Raw genomic sequence first — 19,952 nt, 5'->3', positions numbered from 1 at the left:
TCTATCTTGTTTCTCTAACTTTTCTATAATCCATTCTCGGGACCAGCCTGAGTTGGTAGGGTGGTGGGGACGTGTGATATTCATTATCACCCTTTGTACCTGCAGTGACGTGCACACAGTGCAGATGCAGAAGGTACAAACTGTGGAGGATGACTTGTTGCTCTCTCACACCACACTGACGGGGTCAAGGCCACTGATGACTGTCTGTGTCACACATAATGAAAGTAAAAGGTTAGTTTAGGGATTTAAACTTTGAGATGTTGCTGTCATGTTATCAGGAGTACAGAACAAATTGGTCATGAGAGAGAAAGATAACAGCAGTGAAAAGAAAACACTAGTTTCTTATAAACTGCACTCAACATGTCAGCTGTCCAATCCCGCCATGTTTTTCTATGAATAGGTTTAAGTGACATTTTTCAATGCTGATGTTCAGCAATGTTCACATGATGTTCACCTTGACATTTGGGCCTCGAAACGAAATGCCTGATCGGACATTTGTGACAAGCCCAATTCCTAACCTGTAGGCTACAGGCTGACCAAACTTGACCTCTGACCTTTCAAATCTAATCAGTTTATGTTTGAGCCCAATCGGATGTTTGTGTTTGAAGTATTTCCCTGAAGGTGGTCCTGAGATATTCCATCAACAAGAATGGGACAGGCATGAAGTCACACTGATTTTGACCTTCGATCTAATAAGGCTGTGGACATTTGTGCTAAATTTATAGAAACTCCCTCAAAGCGTTCCTTAGTTATAGCGTTTACAAAAATGGGAGATATGTGAAGTAGCACCAAATTTGAAGAAATTCCCTCAATTCTTATATTCCTATATTGAATTCACAAGAATGACACAAAAGTACATATGTATGCACGACCCGACTTCATAATGCGTCTGGCTGTTGCAGGGACAAGCATATTGTCCTAATTCTCAGGAAGAACAGGAAGTGTGATGGAATAAACAATCATGTGTGTGGGGTTTTCTGCACTCATCAAGGCCCCTAAGCTTCGTATTTAGTCATATATTTATTTGTTCGTTTAATTCTGCCAATGACTGAAAAAAATAATATTCTTATTAACTGCTTATTGAAAACGTTGCTTTTCTAATGACTGGGATAAGTAGAGGATATCTGTTTAGATTTTAATTTAATGCACGCCACTGATCTGCTCTGCAGTGATAAGTAAATATGTGACGTATTAAAGGAGGAGAAGTCTGAAGACTGGGTGTAACCGTTTCCTGCACAGGCAGTGAAGAGGAAATGCTGAACTTCTGACTTTGTCTCAGCATAACATGAAAGTTAAGGTACTTTCTATTCAATGTGACATCATTTTAAAAGTGTATAACAATAAATGTACTCTCAAAAATGCAAGAATGGAATACTGAATCCTGCAAATATAAATTAATTTCTGTGAAGCAGATGCAGAATGGTAGGCAAAGCATTCCTCAAATGAAAGGGGGTGTCTAAATGGAATTTGCACAAATCATGCTGCTTTCTGAAAGTGGTAAGATAAGACTAAGATTTATCCCGCAGTGGGGAAGTTTAGTGGTCACAGCAGCTTACGATACAGACGGGGAAGTTTCAAAGAATGTTGAAGCACCCTGCATATATATATATATATATATATATATATATATATATGCAGTATATACGCACAAACACATATACATATGTAGTGTGTAAATAGACAAAAAGCTAGTAATAAGCAATGTGTTGATATATATATATTTATCTAAACTTTCTTTGTTACTGCCACTGCCACTTTATTCCTTTCTTCTTCTTCTTTTTGACTTATTCTCTTTGACTTTTTTTTTTTTTTAAATATGTGAATGGCAACTGTGTATGTAATGTATGTTGTTGTATTTGCTGCTTTTAAAGTTTGAAAGTGCCACACATATTTCGTTGTTGCGATACAATGACAAATAAAAATCCTTATGTCCTTATGGCAAACAAATAAATCCCTGCAGCTGTTAACAGTCAGTAAGGGCTGTTTCTTGTAAATCAGCTGCTTTCACCTGATTCTCCCTCCCTTTTTTTCCCTTCACTGACAAACCAGAACTGCTTTATTGGGCCCCAGCAGACGAGAAAAAGAATTGCAGACACAACGATGAAGTCATAACTAAACTAAAAGTAAACATACCTGTATAAATACGGACACAGGGTACTTGGTTGTGTCAGTGAACAGAGGAACAGAGAGAGTTACAGCTCTCTCATCACAGTTTTAAGGACATGGGATCAGGAAATGGAAAAATGGGTGAGCGTTAATTAACTGTTAAGGTTTCTATTGAGATCACCTGACATTTAAGCCTAGACTCTAGGTAGACTTCAGTTCATTCTTTAAAAGTAAAAAAATAATATATTTTTAAAAATCAGTAGCCTACTTTTTTTCCCCTTTCTTTTTCTTTTTGCGCTACACACACTACAGTAAAAATGTAAGAAAATGCAGGTGTGTGTTGATGAAAACTAACAAACTGAACATTTGCAGATTATGGTGACATCATGGAGGTTGAAACTTCTGGGGCTTCTTGGGAAACATCTAACGGAAACAAGCTGCGGTACTCAGGTAATTACTGACAGTAGAGAAACTCAGGAAGTGACTTAAATTTAAATAATTACATTCAGGGGCGGAGCCAGACGTTGTGAATACTTGGTGTGAGGCCATGGTGGAAGAAGTATTTAGATCATAGACCGTATAAATAATTGACTGCGACTGTGACGGCACCCATTTGTTTGTGGGTGTGACTGTTTGAGGCATCGAGTTCAGAGTTACACCTGTTGCCATCTTGTGTCGCTATCTTTTTTTAGAAACGGGGAGCAGACCATATTTGGACTGTGGAGGATGAAACTGACTACATGCCTCTCGACACCGGCAACCTGACTGAGCGAAGTCGCTGCTAATTCATGTTAGCATTAACTGGAGCATTAACTGGGATCTTAGTTTTGGCTAGCAGAAAACAAAAACAAAATGTACATTACTTTCCTGAAAACTGAACAGCGACTCCTTGGAGTGTCTGTTAGTCCAACCAAACATTTTTAATGAACAAAATGTTCAAATAAATTGTCATTAAATGACAATACAATGTGAACGGGTCAAATTTATGAGACCACACCGGCAAACGGCCCTTTTTTAAATGTATATATATACATATGTAACTTTTCTGACACAGTGCTGTGGATACCATTGTTTTGCTTCTCTCCTGATGACGGCTCACCTTGTCAGCCACCTGTCAGTCAGGTAGCCACGCCCCAAATCTATTTTCTTCTAAATGGGGCCATTATTTACACAATTAGCATCAAATTGTCTCGAAGAAGATTTTTTACTAGACCTAGCGATTGAGACCATAGTGTTGTCCTTAAAAAAATTCTGAGGTAATAAATCAAGTGAGAAGTTCTCATTTTGTATTGAAATGGATGGAGCCAAATGCCTCTGCAGCTGCCGTCAGCACCACCGTTGGAATTTTTGGTAGAATGCAGGCTTAAGGCACTTCCTGGTTTGCCTCACTACTCAGACCTAGCCTGGCTAATGCCAGACTATAGCTGTGTCCCAATGTCAAGGATCCTTGAAGGCGAGGCCAGAGTCCTTCCTTTGACTGGTGTAATGCATAAATGGGACAGCCTTCAGAGTGTGCAGCTGTGCGTCATTGCGTAATTGGACGTCCTGCTTAACTTCAGCGCCGCTCTCGGCCCTTTGGCTACGTCAAGTGTAGTATCTGTTCTTATCAGTTTAATAAAAAATAAATAAATAAATTCAGCGCCGCAATTTCAAAATCAGTTCACGACATGAATGTGTCTCTGGCATCAGCACTCTGACACATATTTGTGAAAATGGAAGAAGATGCTTTAAGGTTGAATCTCCACGATTTATCAAGTAAAAACCATGAAGTGGATTAAACCTGAATATTTAACTGATCCTGGCTGAATTCGGCCGCTACTTAGTGCCATGAATGCAGCGGCGCATAATTCATCATGGAAATATGTTCTGTGATTTTTTATTTTTTATTTTACAGTACAGTACAATAACAGTTATTTATAAATAACAATAACGGATAATAGCGGACTTTCTGTCCCTGTAAACACAATAAAGAAATGTATAACTTTCTGAATGGCACAGTTGCACATAGTACATCATCATCGGACACATATAAATTAATAAACAATAACTTTAGCGACTGAGACGGCATTAATTAACTTAACCGGCAATGTATCAAGATGAAGTTTATTATCTTTAAGCTTAATATTCTGGCATATGCTTATTCATATGTTTTTGCTTGACTTTGAACACACATTTTGTAAGTTATGTGATAACATTCAGTGTAAACTGAAAATATCTACATATTTAAATGCATATTGCGCCGCCGGCGTCGCTGTTTCTACGCTCGCCATTTTTAAATCTCCCGGTAGACCGGTGTGCGCAATGCTTTATGGGTAGTCGGAGCGCACGGAGGATACACACATGCATCCTCGGAATTTGGGCAAAAGAAGGACTCTGTCCTCCGGAGCATCCTCGACATTGGGACAGTCCTTCGGCGGATGTCGATGACGTAGTGTCCTTCAAATCCAGCCATTTGAGCATCCTTCCTTGACTTTGGGACACAGCCTATATCACAAATGAGATATAGTTTGGAGACCACCTAGTCATTTCCCCGTAGAGGAGGCGTGGTTTACGATCATCCAGAGCCGTTTATTGGGCGATGCAAATGTCTATCATAAGCGTTTGTAAGTAGCTCTTAGCCAATTATACCAGATGACATATGTAGAGCAACAGAAATTCTTGCCACTTGGGGCACAGCCAGGCCTCTGGGACTGCCGAACAGAACCTGGTATCGGCAACTCTTGATTGCATTCTCCTCCTCGGGACCCAGCTGTGCCGTGGAGATACCGAGTTGGGCTGCCTCCTTTATCTGGGCCTCCATCAAGGCGATCAATGGCGAGATGACCACAACGACTGGGGTCTCGCTAAACCCCATTAGCTTAGCCACTAACGGGGCTAGTTGGTAGATTAGGCTTTTGCCAATTTCTATTGGAAGCAAGGCTAAAGCATCCCTTTTGGTGGTGATGAAGGAGTGTAAAGCCAAACGTTGTTCTTCTTTTAAAAATAAACTTTGGCTCTAAACTATCTAGAACACTGTCTACAGCTAGATCGAAAGAGAGCTTCGCGTCTGCTGCAACCATGTTGGATCCGTAAGCAAACTACAAGCTTCCATCTGTCGAATAGTACGTGTCATTGCCTTGCTGTCCCACCCCGTTATGTGATTGGATACCAAAAGCAGGGCTAAGAATTGGCCATGGACACCATGCTGCCTTGCAGTTTGAAATGAAATCGAGTGGCAAGGCAGCATGGGTATACCCAGGCTAACTCAGAACCGGAAGTTAATGCCTGATTTCGATCCCCTATGACAATGTCAGGATAGACCTATAGGTGACAACATTTTCCCCAAATCCATTGATTTACCAGTCATGTTTATGCCTGAATTGACAAGGAAATAGATGCATTTGTTGCACTGAGGTCATATTTCTGTTCTGTGTTTTGATTTCTCTCTAAAGGTGTGAAGGCATCAGAAGCCATGGCAAAAGAGGATGCCGACAGAATGAAAACGTACAGGTCCAAAATCAACAAAGTGGGAGAAAAATATGGGATCGCTCCAGCTCTCATTGCTGCCATCATCTCCAGAGAGTCCAGGGCTGGAAACGACTTACATAACGGCTGGGGAGACTATAGAGGAGGAGTCTATAACGCCTGGGGACTGATGCAGGTGGCAATAAATACTGTCACATCCTCACTAGAGCCTCACATTACAGTACAAGAACATCATTTCATTCAATTTCCATTTCTGTAGGTTGATGTGGATCCAAAAGGAGGTGGTCACACTGCAGAGGGCGAGTGGGATAGTGAGGAACATCTCCGCCAAGGCACAAAGATCTTGGTTGATTTTATCGAAATAATCCGCAAAAAATTTCCAGGCTGGAGCACCGAGCAGCAGCTGAAAGGTTTGTTTTATTGAATCAGTAACCTCATGCCAGCATCCACTTTCCTCACATTTTGCTTCACTTCGTTCTCATTTGTCTCTGCAGGAGGGATAGCTGCCTACAATCAGGGCGACGGAAATGTCCATTCCTATGAAAAAGTGGATGAGATTACAACAGGCGGAGACTATTCCAATGATGTTGTTGCCAGAGCTCAGTGGTACGCCGACAATGCAGACTTTTAAAACCTCCACAGCAGGAAAAAACTTCTGCAAATCATGAAGGAAACACTCCTACTCCTACTTAACTAAATAAACATAATGCAAAGCAAAAATATGTCTGTGTCTGTGCGAGTGTAATTTGAAAAACAAAAACAAAACTGTTAATCCTTTTTAAAAATCTTTAATGATGTATTTTTCAACAACTGTAACTCTTCAGAAGCATCTAAAACTGTTGTACAACTCGGATTCCCAAAAAGTATGGATGCATGTAAAAAAAGAAAGAAAAAAAGAAAGAAACTAAATAAAAACTGAATGCTTCAAATACAGAGTGTATATGTGAGTCCCACTTACATAAATACATATTGCCTTTGTACACTTTCAATGAAATATTTGTCACCAGTGGTGGAATGTGTGTTTGTGGAGTTTTGGCAGTAATTTAACTCCATAAACTGATCTGCTCGGCAGTGATAAGTGAATATGTGAGGTATTAACGGAGGAGCAGTCTGAAGACTGGGTGTAACCGTTTGCTGCACAGGTAGTAAAGAGGAAATGCTGAACTTCTGACTTTGTCTCAGCATAACATGAAAGTTATACTTTCTATTCAATGTGACATCATTTTAAAAGTGTATAACAATAAATGTACTCTCAAAAATGCAAGAATGGAATAATGTTTCAACAGATTTCCTGCAAATATAAAATGAAAGGGGGTGGAGAATGAGAAAGAGATTTTATTTATCCCGCAGTGGTGAAGTTTAGTGGTCACAGCTGCTTACGATACAGACGGGAAAGTTTCAAAGAATGTTGAAGCATTGTGCATATATATATGTATATATATATATATATATATATATATATATACACATACATACATTCATACATACACGCGCAGTATATACGCACAAACACACACATATGTATATATCAGCGGCGAACCGTGAGCACTACAGCTGGGCCTTCAGTAGTCCGACCGGCTCCTGTTTTTGGCATTTTTCCTGTTTTAAAACTAATAAACACAAAGTCTCGGCATCTGAAGGAGGCGATGCGTGAACGGGAAGCAGACCGTGGTGCTTTTTAATCACACACTCCGACCCCACTTGTTGCAACTTTAGAAAATATAATCATGTGGGGAAAAAGACTTACAAACATGGACCAAAACGGCTCCATAATATGCACAAAAATCCAAAAAGAAATGAAAATTAACAAAAAAAAATTAACTAGTGTTCAAAATTGCTGTTTTACGCCTCTGTGCACTATCTATCTATCTTAAACACACACCATGCTTCCAACTGAACCATTGCACGGGGGTCTGGGGGGCACACTTATTATCCCCGTACACTGCAGCACACTAACAAAATAAAACCTGAACAACTCAATGAATAACAGTCCGTTACAATATATTAATACTCATATTTTTTGGTTTACAATTTTTAAGGCCTTCTCTGGCTTGCCCTGAAGGTTCCCCTCTGATACATATATATATATATATATATATATATATATATATATATATATATACACTTATAAACTTTAACTAAGTACATTTACTTCAGTATTTCTATTCTATGTAACTTTGTACTTCTACTCCACTACATTTTAGAGGCAAATATTGAAGTTTTTACTCCACTACATTTGCCACACAAATTCCGTTGTAACGATACAATGACAAATAAAAATCCTTACGTCCTTATGATGATAAGTATATTTTATATAATATAATGTAACAATATAATAGCATAAACTACTGTGTCTGCTTAACAGCCTGACACTGACTGGCTGAGCAGAACAAATAAATCCCTTCAGCTGTTAACAGTCAGTGAGGGCTGTTTCTTGTAAATCAGCTGCTTTCACCTGATTCTCCCTCCCTTTTTTCCCTTCACTGACAAACCAGAACTGCTTTATAGCGCCCCTGCACACGACAAAGAGAATTGCAAAGACGACGACGGAGTCAAAACTTATTTCTACAGTCTATCGTCATAACGAAACTGAAAGTAAACATACCTGTATAAGTACGGACACACGGCGCTTATTTGCGTCAGTGGACAGACGGACACGGTGCTACAGCTCTCTCATCACAGTTTTAAGGACATCAGAAGAGAAAACGAGAAAAATGAGTGAGTGCTTGTGTTAATTTACTATTAAGGTTTCTATTGAGATCACCTGACGTGTAACACTATAGCACGACCGAGACTGCAGGTGGACTTCAGTTTATTCTTTACAAGTATAATAATAATAATTTTTTAATATCAGTAGCCTCTTTTTTCTCCTTTCTTTTTCTTTTTGCGCGACACACGCTACTGTGGCTCGTCTGTGTAAAAATGTGTTGGTTTTGGAACCTTTAAATGTGTGGTAATGTCAGGGTGCAGGTGTGTGTTGATGACTACAATAACTAACAAACTGAACATTCGCAGGTTATGGAAACATCATGGCGGTTCACACTACTGGTGCTTCGACACAAACATCTCAGCAGGACAGGCTGGGGTACTCAGGTAATTACTGACAGTAGAGAACCTCAGGAAGTGATTTCAATTTAAATAATAGCCAACATTACATTCAGGGGCGGAGCCAGAAGTTGTCAATACTTGGTGTGAGGCCATGGTGGAAGAAGTATTTAGATCCCCCATGACAATGTCAGGGTAGACTTATAGGTGACGACATTACCCCAAATCCATTGATTTACCAGTCATGTTTATGCCTGAATTGACAAGGAAATAGATGCATTTGTTGCACTGAGGTCATATTTCTGTTCTGTGTTTTGATTTCTCTCTAAAGGTGTGAGGGCATCACATGCCATGGCAGAAATTGATGCAGACAGAATGGAAAGGTACAGGTCCCAAATCAACAATGTGGGAGCTCAATATGGGATTGCTCCAGCTCTCATTGCTGCCATCATCTCCAGAGAGTCCAGGGCTGGAAATGCCTTACATAACGGCTGGGGAGACTATGACTCAAGCAGAGGAGCCTATAACGGCTGGGGACTGATGCAGGTTGCAATAAATACTGTCACATCCTCACTAGAGCCTCACGTTACAGTACAAGAACATCTTTTCATTCAATTTCCATTTCTGTAGGTTGATGTGAATCCAAACGGAGGTGGACACACTGCACGGGGCGCGTGGGATAGTGAGGAACATCTCCGCCAAGGCACAGAAATCTTGGTTTATTTTATCGGACGAATCCGCAACAAATTTCGAAGCTGGAGCACCGAGCAGCAGCTGAAAGGTTTGTTTTATTGAATCAGTAACCTCATACCAGCATCCACTCTCCTCACATTTTGCTTCACTTTGTTCTCATTTGTCTCTGCAGGAGGGATAGCTGCCTACAATCAGGGCGACGGAAATGTCCATTCCTATGAAAATGTGGATGAGAATACAACAGGCAGAGACTATTCCAATGATGTTGTTGCCAGAGCTCAGTGGTACGCAGACAATAAAGGCTTTTAAAACCTCCTCAGCAGGAAAAAACTTCTGCAAATCATGAAGGAAACACTCCTACTCCTACTTAACTAAATAAACATAATGCAAAGCAAAAACATGTCTGTGTCTGTGTCTATGAGTGTAATATGAAAAAAGAAAATAAAACTGTGGTGGTTCTTCCTTTAAATCCTTACTGATGTATTTTTTCAACAACTGTAACTCTTTAGAAGCATCCAAAACTGTTTCTGAGTCCAAAAAAGCGTGGATGAATGTAAAAAAATAACCCAAAGAGAGTGTAAATTTACATAAACAAAAGTTTATCACCAGTTGTGGAATATAACTAAGTACATTTAATTCAGTATTTCCATTTTATGTAACTTTTTACTTTTAGTCAACAACACTTTAGAGGCAAATATTGTACTTTTTACTTCACTACATTTAGCTGCCAGCTTTAGTTACTTTGCAGGTCTTGATTTAACATAAAAAACGTGATAAATTTAAAATGATTAAACATTTTTATAATTTAAAGTGCATAACATTATATTAAGTTGTTAAAATAAGCCCTAACATGACAACAGCAAAATGCGTTTTATATAAGTGCAGCAAAAATAATAATCCAAAAATATATTTAAAATAGCACTCTGGCCAGCGGCTCTTCTGTGTGGAGTTTGCATGTTCTCCCTGTGTCAGCGTGGGTTCTCTCCGGGTACTCCGGCTTCCTCCCACAGTCCAAAAACATGCACTTAGATCAATCAATCAGTCAATCAATCAACAATCAATCAATCAATCAATCAATCAATCAATCAATCAATCAATCAATCAATCAATCAATCAATCAAACAAACTTTATTTGTATAGCACTTTTCATACAAGAGAGATGCAACACAAAGTGCTTTACATAAAAAAGGAGAAAGTAGTAATAATAATAATAATAACAAAACATAGAAACAGGCAGACACCCTCCACCCCTGACCCTCCATCCCATTAAAAACAAAGCACAAATTGGTGACTCTAAATTGCCCGTAGGTGTAAATGAGAGTGTGATTGTTTGTCTATATGTGTCAGCCCTGTGACAGTCTGGCGACCTGTCCAGTGTGTACCCTGCCTCTCGCCTAATTTGGGGGTGGCTGTGGCTCAGTTGGTAGAGCGGGTTGCCCCCCAACCGAAGGGTTGGTGGTTCCATCCATCACCATGGCAGCCTACATGTGGAAGTATCCTTGAGCAAGATACTGAACCCCAAATTGCTCCCGATGCTGCGTTCATCGGTGTGTGAATGAATTCCCAATGGTGGCAGGCTGCACTGGTTAGGGTACCTCTGTCATTAGTATGAATGTGTGTGTGAAAAGGGTGAATGAGCGCATTCTGTAGTGTAAAGCGATTTGAATGGTCGCAAAGCGTGCAGGTCCATTTATCATTTTACCATTTACCTAATATCAGCTGGGATCGGCTCCAGCCCCCGTGACCCGAGTGTGGATAAGCGGTTAAGGATAATGAATAAATGAATATATAATACAATCTGAGTGTGGCCAATCGGCCATTGTTTTGGGACAGCGATACGTAGAGGATAAACAAGTGCATTTCTCCAGAAAATATGTTTGACAATTAGGTGAATTGAGGTGTATTTTTAGCACTAAAAAACAATTACATTGTGTCACAACTGCCAAACGCCATCCTGTGTATTTTTTTTTTTTAAAGAAGTCTTTAAAAGTGGAAATGATAGATTGGTGACATGGAGGTGACGTGGTGATGGTGGGAATTAATAAATGCGTTATTGACTGAAAGAAACATCTTGTGGCTTCCCTTTCTCCAGCTGTTCAAATATCTAGTTGAAATCTCACTGCATTTCATCAGTTAATACTTGTAGATATAACCATATATTAACACAATGTATTCATATATTATTATGTTATTATTTGTACTTTATTATTTTATAAAAATTTTAGCATATTATAGTAGCATTGCAGGATTCCCCTATTGGGCCATTCTTCATTATGAGACATTACATTAACATTACAGTACATTTTGATGCTGACACTTTTGTATTTTTACTTAAGAGCTGTAATTAGTGCAGAACTCTGCAGCGAGAATTCTGACCCGCACGCATAGGTGGACTCACGTATCCCCTGTTCTTAAAGCCTTACATTGGCTCCCTGTCTCTTTTAGAATCAATTTTAAAATTCTGGTCTTAACATTCAGAGCCTTACATGGCCAGGCTCCACCCTACATATGTGACCTGATACAGCCCTACACCCCCACTCGGGCTCTGAGGTCTGCAGATCAGTTTTCTAACCAGAGGTGATGGAGCTTTCCAGGCTGTTGCCCCCATGCATTGGAACAGTCTCGCTCCCTCACTGCGCTCAGTAGATTCTGTTGTCACTTTTAGAAGCCAACTGAAGACATTTTTATTTGTTCGGGCTTTTGATTAGTTGCTTTGGGACTGCTATGGTTGTTTAATTGCTGTTGTTTTGGTCTTTTTTAACTTGTATGTACATTTTAATGTTATGTTTATGATTTTTATGTGAAGCACTTTGTGATTTCTGTCTGTGAAAGGTGCTATATAAATTTAGGTTACTTACTTAATTACTTACTTAAGTACGTTTTAAATGCAGGACTTTAACTTGAAGTGGAATAATTTAAAAGTGAGGTATTAGTACTTTTACTTAACTAAGGGATCTAAATACTGTATTGTATCTTTTAGATAATGTCCCAACTTTTTTGGGAACAGTCAATAAATGCTCGATGACATAAATAAGCACATCACTGTATTCGTTATTACCCTTTGTTTCTGCAGTGATGTGCACACAGATCAGAAATGGAAGGTACAAACTCTGGATGATGACTTGTTGCTCTCTGACATCACACTGACGGGGTCAAGGCCACTGATGATTGTCTGTGTCACACATAATGAAAGTAAAAGGTTAGTTTAGGGATTTAAACTTTGAGATGTTGCTGTCATGTTATCAGGAGTACAGAACAAATTGTTCATGAGAGAGAACGAAAACAGCAGTGAAAAGAAAACACTAGTTTCTTATAAACTGCACCCAACATGTCACCTGTCAGTTCTTCAGGCTCGCCGTGTTTTTCTATGAATAGATAAACAAATAGATTTAGCTTATCGCCTATATATTTAGAAGAAATAGTTTACATTTTTAATGAATGCTTGCTTGCATACCATTGCAATCATATGTCTTAATGAGTTCTGAATACATTTAAAATGTCTGAATGTTTTCTACACATCTTGTCACACAACAATAAATCACAATTGATTTGTTTGTCATCATAAATCATCACCTGTTAACAGCTAAAAGGCAAGTGGTGCTGTATTTATATTAAATACTTTGGTATCACATTTTATCATCTTTGGGCATTCAACAGCTCTTGTACTCTTATTTGTGAGGCTGTTTCCCACCTCATGGATACAAACTTTCAATGTCAATCCAGCAGTTATTGAAGTCAAGCCACTTTTTATTTATTTAGCCTAATATAACACATTTACCTCATTATGTTCAGCATATGACAACCTCTAAAATACATTTTAAAAAGATATTCCTCAATGAGAAAACAGAGAGTATGGACAGTCAACAATCAAAACAGAGGGAGATGCAGTTGTTTTCTGAATGTTTACAGTATTCTTGATGGCAGGACAAACATGAATTGTAGGCGTAAAGATTCATTAGACCTCAAGTCACAAAGGATTTAAGACAAAAAAGATGAGTTTTAAGTTCCCAACCGAAACAAAAACTGCCAGATGTCCATATCATTCCAGAAGAAGGCTTGCTGAAGTCTTGTTAACTGATGATTGTCTGTGTCACACATAATGAAAGTAAAAGGTTAGTTTAGGGATTTAAACTTTGAGATGTTGCTGTCATGTTATCAGGAGTACAGAACAAATTGGTCATGAGAGAGAAAGATAACAGCAGTGAAAAGAAAACACAAGTTTCTTATAAACTGCACCCAACATGTCAGTTGTCCAATCCCGCCATGTTTTTCTATGAATAGGTTTAAGTGACATTTTTCAATGCTGATGTTCAGCAATGTTCACATGATGTTCACCTTGACATTTGGGCCTCGAAACGAAATGCCTGATCGGACATTTGTGACAAGCCCAATTCCTAACCTGTAGGCTACGGGCTGACCAAACTTGACCTCTGACCTTTCAAATCTAATCAGTTTATGTTTGAGCCCAATCGGATGTTTGTGTTTGAAGTATTTCCCTGAAGGCGGTCCTGAGATATTGCATCCACAAGAATGGGACAGGCATGAAGTCACACTGATTTTGACCTTCGATCTAATAAGACTGTGGACATTTGTGCTAAATTTATAGAAACTCCCTCAAAGCGTTCCTTAGTTATAGCGTTTACAAAAATAGGAGATATGTGAAGTAGCACCAAATTTGAAGAAATTCCCTCAATTCTTATATTCCTATATTGAATTCACAAGAATGACACAAAAGTACACGACCCGACTTCATAATGCGTCTGGCAAATGGCTGTTGCAGGGACAAGCATATTGTCCTAATTCTCAGGAAGAACAGGAAGTGTGATGGAATAAACAATCATGTGTGTGGGGTTTTCTGCACTCATCAAGGCCCCTAAGCTTCGTATTTAGTCATATATTTATTTGTTCGTTTAATTCTGCCAATGACTGAAAAAAATAATATTCTTATTAACTGCTTATTGAAAACGTTGCTTTTCTAATGACTGGGATAAGTAGAGGATATCTGTTTAGATTTTAATTTAATGCACGCCACTGATCTGCTCTGCAGTGATAAGTAAATATGTGACGTATTAAAGGAGGAGAAGTCTGAAGACTGGGTGTAACCGTTTCCTGCACAGGCAGTGAAGAGGAAATGCTGAACTTCTGACTTTGTCTCAGCATAACATGAAAGTTAAGGTACTTTCTATTCAATGTGACATCATTTTAAAAGTGTATAACAATAAATGTACTCTCAAAAATGCAAGAATGGAATACTGAATCCTGCAAATATAAATTAATTTCTGTGAAGCAGATGCAGAATGGTAGGCAAAGCATTCCTCAAATGAAAGGGGGTGTCTAAATGGAATTTGCACAAATCATGCTGCTTTCTGAAAGTGGTAAGATAAGACTAAGATTTATCCCGCAGTGGGGAAGTTTAGTGGTCACAGCAGCTTACGATACAGACGGGGAAGTTTCAAAGAATGTTGAAGCACCCTGCATATATATATATATATATATATATATATATATATATATATATATATATATATGCAGTATATACGCACAAACACATATACATATGTAGTGTGTAAATAGACAAAAAGCTAGTAATAAGCAATGTGTTGATATATATATATTTATCTAAACTTTCTTTGTTACTGCCACTGCCACTTTATTCCTTTATTCTTCTTCTTTTTGACTTACTCTCTTTTACTTTTTTTTTTTTTTTAAATATGTGAATGGCAACTGTGTATGTAATGTATGTTGTTGTATTTGCTGCTTTTAAAGTTTGAAAGTGCCACACATATTTCGTTGTTGCGATACAATGACAAATAAAAATCCTTATGTCCTTATGGCAAACAAATAAATCCCTGCAGCTGTTAACAGTCAGTGAGGGCTGTTTCTTGTAAATCAGCTGCTTTCACCTGATTCTCCCTCCCTTTTTTCCCTTCACTGACAAACCAGAACTGCTTTATTGGGCCCCAGCAGACGAGAAAAAGAATTGCAGACACGACGATGAAGTCATAACTAAACTGAAAGTAAACATACCTGTATAAATACGGAGACACGGCGCTTATTTGCATCAGTGGACAGAGGGACACGGTGCTACAGCTCTCTCATCACAGTTTTAAGGACATCAGAAGAGAAAACGAGAAAAATGAGTGAGTGCTTTTGTTAATTTACTATTAAGGTTTCTATTGAGATCACCTGACGTGTAACACTATGGCACGACCGAGACTGCAGTTAGACTTCAGTTTATTCTTTAAAAGTATAATAATAATTATTTTTTAAAAATCAGTAGCCTACTTTTTTCTCCTTTCTTTTTTTTCTGTCTGTGTAAAAATGTGTTGGTTTTGGAACCTTTAAATGTGTGGCAATGTTAGGGTGCAGGTGTGTGTTGATGACTACAATAACTAACAAACTGAACATTCGCAGGTTATGGAAACATCATGGCGGTTCACACTACTGGTGCTTCGACAGGAGGTAATTACTGACAGTAGAGAAACTCAGGAAGTGATTTCAATTTAAATAATAGCCAACATTACATTCAGGGGCGGAGCCAGCAGTTGTCAATACTTGGTGTGAGGCCATGGTGGAAGAAGTATTTAGATCCCCCATGACAATGTCAGGGTAGACTTATAGGTGACAACATTTTCCCCAAATCCATTGATTTACCAGTCATGTTTATGCCTGAATTGACAAGGAAATAGATGCATTTGTTGCACTGAGGTCATATTTCTGTTCTGTGTTTTGATTTCTCTCTAAAGGTGTGAGGAGATCACATGCCATGGCAAAAGATGATGCAGACAGTATAGAAAAATACAGGTCCAAAATCAACAAAGTGGGAGCTCAATATGGGATTGCTCCAGCTCTCATTGCTGCCATCATCTCCAGAGAGTCCAGTGGTGGACGTACCTTAAGTAACGGCTGGGGAGACTATGACTCAAGCAGAAGAGCCTATAACGGCTGGGGACTGATGCAGGTTGCAATAAATACTGTCACATCCTCACTAGAGCCTCACGTTACAGTACAAGAACATCTTTTCATTCAATTTCCATTTCTGTAGGTTGATGTGAATCCAAATGGAGGGCGACACACTGCACGGGGCGCGTGGGATAGTGAGGAACATCTCCGCCAAGGCACAGACATCTTGGTTTATTTTATCGGACGAATCCGCAACAAATTTCCACGCTGGAGCACCGAGCAGCAGCTGAAAGGTTTGTTTTACTGAATCAGTAACCTCATACCAGCATCCACTCTCCTCACATTTTGCTTCACTTCGTTCTCATTTGTCTCTGCAGGAGGGATAGCTGCCTACAATCAGGGCGACGGAAATGTCCATTCCTATGAAAATGTGGATGAGAATACAACACACGGAGACTATTCCAATGATGTTGTTGCCAGAGCTCAGTGGTACGCCAAAAATAAAGGCTTTTAAAACCTCCTCAGCAGGAAAAAACTTCTGCAAATCATGAAGGAAACACTCCTACTCCTACTTAGCTAAATAAACATAAGGCAAAGCAAAAACATGTCTGTGTCTGTGTGAGTGTAATATGAAAAAAGAAAATAAAACTGTGGTGGTTCTTCCTTTAAATCCTTACTGATGTATTTTTTCAACAACTGTAACTCTTTAGAAGCATCCAAAACTGTTTCTGAGTCCAAAAAAGCGTGGATGCATGTAAAAAAATAACCCAAAGAGAGTGTAAATTTACATAAACAAAAGTTTATCACCAGTTGTGGAATATAACTAAGTACATTTAATTCAGTATTTCCATTTTATGTAACTTTTTACTTTTAGTCAACAACACTTTAGAGGCAAATATTGTACTTTTTACTTCACTACATTTAGCTGCCAGCTTTAGTTACTTTGCAGGTCTTGATTTAACATAAAAAACGTGATAAATTTAAAATGATTAAACATTTTTATAATTTAAAGTGCATAATTATATTATTATATTATTTATTATTATATTAAGTTGTTAAAATAAGCCCTACCATGACAACAGCAAAATGCGTTTTATATAAATGCAGCAAAAATAATAATCCAAAAATATATTTAAAATAGCACTCTGGCCAGCGGCTCTTTTGTGTGGAGTTTGCATGTTCTCCCTGTGTCAGCGTGGGTTCTCTCCGGGTACTCCGGCTTCCTCCCACAGTCCAAAAACATGCACTTAGATCAATCAATCAGTCAATCAATCAACAATCAATCAATCAATCAATCAATCAATCAATCAATCAATCAATCAATCAATCAATCAATCAATCAATCAATCAATCAATCAAACAAACTTTATTTGTATAGCACTTTTCATACAAGAGAGATGCAACACAAAGTGCTTTACATAAAAAAGGAGAAAGTAGTAATAATAATAATAATAATAACAAAACACAGAAACAGGCAGACACCCTCCACCCCTGACCCTCCATCCCATTAAAAACAAAGCACAAATTGGTGACTCTAAATTGCCCGTAGGTGTAAATGAGAGTGTGATTGTTTGTCTATATGTGTCAGCCCTGTGACAGTCTGGCAACCTGTCCAGTGTGTACCCTGCCTCTCGCCTAATTTGGGGGTGGCTGTGGCTCAGTTGGTAGAGCGGGTTGCCCCCCAACCGAAGGGTTGGTGGTTCCATCCATCACCATGGCAGCCTACATGTCGAAGTATCCTTGAGCAAGATACTGAACCCCAAATTGCTCCCGATGCTGCGTTCATCGGTGTGTGAATGAATTCCCAATGGTGGCAGGCTGCACTGGTTAGGGTACCTCTGTCATTAGTATGAATGTGTGTGTGAAAAGGGTGAATGAGCGCATTCTGTAGTGTAAAGCGATTTGAATGGTCGCAAAGCGTGCAGGTCCATTTATCATTTTACCATTTACCTAATATCAGCTGGGATCGGCTCCAGCCCCCGTGACCCGAGTGTGGATAAGTGGTTAAGGATAATGAATGAATGAATATATAAAACAATCTGAGTGTGGCCAATCGGCCATTGTTTTGGGACAGCGATACGTAGAGGATAAACAAGTGCATTTCTCCTGAAAATATGTTTGACAATTAGGTGAATTGAGGTGTATTTTTAGCACTAAAAAACAATTACATTGTGTCACAACTGCCAAACGCCATCCTGTGTATTTTTTTTTTTAAAGAAGTCTTTAAAAGTGGAAATGATAGATTGGTGACATGGAGGTGACGGTGGGAATTAATAAATGCGTTATTGACTGAAAGAAACATCTTGTGTCTTCCCTTTCTCCAGCTGTTCAAATATCTAGTTGAAATCTCACTGCATTTCATCAGTTAATACTTGAAGATATAACCATATATTAACACAATGTATCCATATATTATTATGTTATTATTTGTATTTTATTATTTTATAAAAATTGTAGCATATTATAGTAGCATTGCAGGATTCCCCTATTGGGCCATTCTGCATTATGAGACATTACATTAACATTACAGTACATTTTGATGCTGACACTTTTGTACTTTTACTTAAGAGCTGCAATTAGTGCAGAACTCTGCAGCGAGAATTCTGACCCGCACGCATAGGTGGACTCACGTATCCCCTGTTCTTAAAGCCTTACATTGGCTCCCTGTCTCTTTTAGAATCAATTTTAAAATTCTGGTCTTAACATTCAGAGCCTTACATGGCCAGGCTCCACCCTACATATGTGACCTGATACAGCCCTACACCCCCACTCGGGCTCTGAGGTCTGCAGATCAGTTTTCTAACCAGAGGTGATGGAGCTTTCCAGGCGGAATAGCACTTGGGAGCACTTCGACTCGGCGCAGTAATGTCATCACTCCTGAGGGGAGAAGATTTTTCAGGAGTGATGATATTACTGCGCCGAGTCGAAGTGCTCCCAAGTGCTATTCCGCCATACATTATAGTTATCCTTTTTATCCGCTTCGAAAAGCGCCACGTTTTATTTTGTGTCGCCATACTTGATCGTTTAACTACTCGTGTAGCTGTATTTAAATAGGGAAAACGTGGAGGAGTTTGGTCGCTTCTAACTGTCCATCTGTTTGGATCCTAATGAATGAACTGGGCTAAGCTAAGTGCTAGCCAAGTGGCACCGCGCGCCAGGGCGATTGAGTGCACGCATTGAGACGCAAGAGGTCTGTATCAACTCGTCTTACTTGACCGAATAACATGTTTTAATATGAAAAAACGGTGGAGTGTTCCTTTAAGGCACTGTTGCATTGGCTTCACATTCAGACCTGGAAGTTCCCACAGTACGCTGCTGACAGAGCAGAACAAATAAATGTCCTGTGTCTATTACAGTCAGTGAGGGCTTTTTCTTGTAAATCAGATGCTTTCACATGATTTTTCTTCACTGGTAAACCTGCCAGGGCTGCTCAATAACGCCCTCTGCAGGTGAGAAATAGAATGGCAGACACAATGAGGAAGTTAGTGAAACTGAAAGTAAACATACCTGTAATAATCCAGCCAAAATCAAGCCTGGCTAACACACCTGCCGTTCATTTCTCCGTAGAGGAGGCATGGTTTACGATCCTCCAGAGCCGTTTATTGGGCGCTTAGAATGTCTATCAAAAGCGTCTGTAGGTAGCTCTTAGCCAATCAGATCAGTTATACCAGATGACGTAGTAGAGCAACAGAAATGGATGTTGTGTGTGTGTCTGTGAGAGAGTGTTGCTTGCTGCTTTG

General features: G+C 39.1%; 3 protein-coding genes across 3 annotated transcripts; all 3 read left to right on the top strand.

Annotated features, from left to right (window-relative positions):
* Positions 1-2,243: 2,243 nt before the first annotated feature.
* LOC131971572 (lysozyme g-like) lies at positions 2,244-6,552 on the top strand. Its single transcript, XM_059333117.1, has 5 exons — positions 2,244-2,247; positions 2,479-2,556; positions 5,538-5,746; positions 5,831-5,981; positions 6,066-6,552. The coding sequence occupies exons 1-5, from the start codon at positions 2,244-2,246 to the stop codon at positions 6,200-6,202; spliced, it is 579 nt and encodes a 192-aa protein (XP_059189100.1). The 3' UTR covers positions 6,203-6,552.
* Positions 6,553-8,136: 1,584 nt separating this feature from the next.
* Positions 8,137-9,758, top strand: LOC131976919 (lysozyme g-like). Its single transcript, XM_059340142.1, has 5 exons — positions 8,137-8,289; positions 8,587-8,664; positions 8,948-9,162; positions 9,247-9,397; positions 9,482-9,758. Exons 1-5 carry the CDS (start codon positions 8,286-8,288, stop codon positions 9,616-9,618), a joined length of 585 nt encoding a protein of 194 aa, XP_059196125.1. The 5' UTR covers positions 8,137-8,285; the 3' UTR covers positions 9,619-9,758.
* A 5,589-nt stretch (positions 9,759-15,347) lies between these two features.
* On the top strand, positions 15,348-16,860 carry LOC131964306 (lysozyme g-like). The gene is made up of 5 exons (XM_059328418.1): positions 15,348-15,449; positions 15,724-15,771; positions 16,056-16,270; positions 16,355-16,505; positions 16,590-16,860. The coding sequence occupies exons 1-5, from the start codon at positions 15,446-15,448 to the stop codon at positions 16,724-16,726; spliced, it is 555 nt and encodes a 184-aa protein (XP_059184401.1). The 5' UTR covers positions 15,348-15,445; the 3' UTR covers positions 16,727-16,860.
* Positions 16,861-19,952: the final 3,092 nt, after the last annotated feature.

The sequence above is a fragment of the Centropristis striata genome, chromosome 1 (assembly GCF_030273125.1).
Source record: "Centropristis striata isolate RG_2023a ecotype Rhode Island chromosome 1, C.striata_1.0, whole genome shotgun sequence".
Taxonomy (NCBI): Eukaryota; Metazoa; Chordata; class Actinopteri; order Perciformes; family Serranidae; genus Centropristis; species Centropristis striata.
This window is presented reverse-complemented; position numbering and strand designations above follow the sequence as displayed.

Excerpts from the sequence above, each read along its gene's own strand:
- LOC131964306 (XM_059328418.1), top strand. Across the intron at positions 15,772-16,055 it reads TACTGGTGCTTCGACAGGAG|GTGTGAGGAGATCACATGCC; the intron begins GTAATTACTGAC and ends TTCTCTCTAAAG. Across the intron at positions 16,271-16,354 it reads ACGGCTGGGGACTGATGCAG|GTTGATGTGAATCCAAATGG; the intron begins GTTGCAATAAAT and ends CCATTTCTGTAG.
- LOC131976919 (XM_059340142.1), top strand. Across the intron at positions 9,163-9,246 it reads ACGGCTGGGGACTGATGCAG|GTTGATGTGAATCCAAACGG; the intron begins GTTGCAATAAAT and ends CCATTTCTGTAG. Across the intron at positions 9,398-9,481 it reads CACCGAGCAGCAGCTGAAAG|GAGGGATAGCTGCCTACAAT; the intron begins GTTTGTTTTATT and ends TTGTCTCTGCAG.
- LOC131971572 (XM_059333117.1), top strand. Across the intron at positions 2,557-5,537 it reads AAACAAGCTGCGGTACTCAG|GTGTGAAGGCATCAGAAGCC; the intron begins GTAATTACTGAC and ends TTCTCTCTAAAG. Across the intron at positions 5,747-5,830 it reads ACGCCTGGGGACTGATGCAG|GTTGATGTGGATCCAAAAGG; the intron begins GTGGCAATAAAT and ends CCATTTCTGTAG.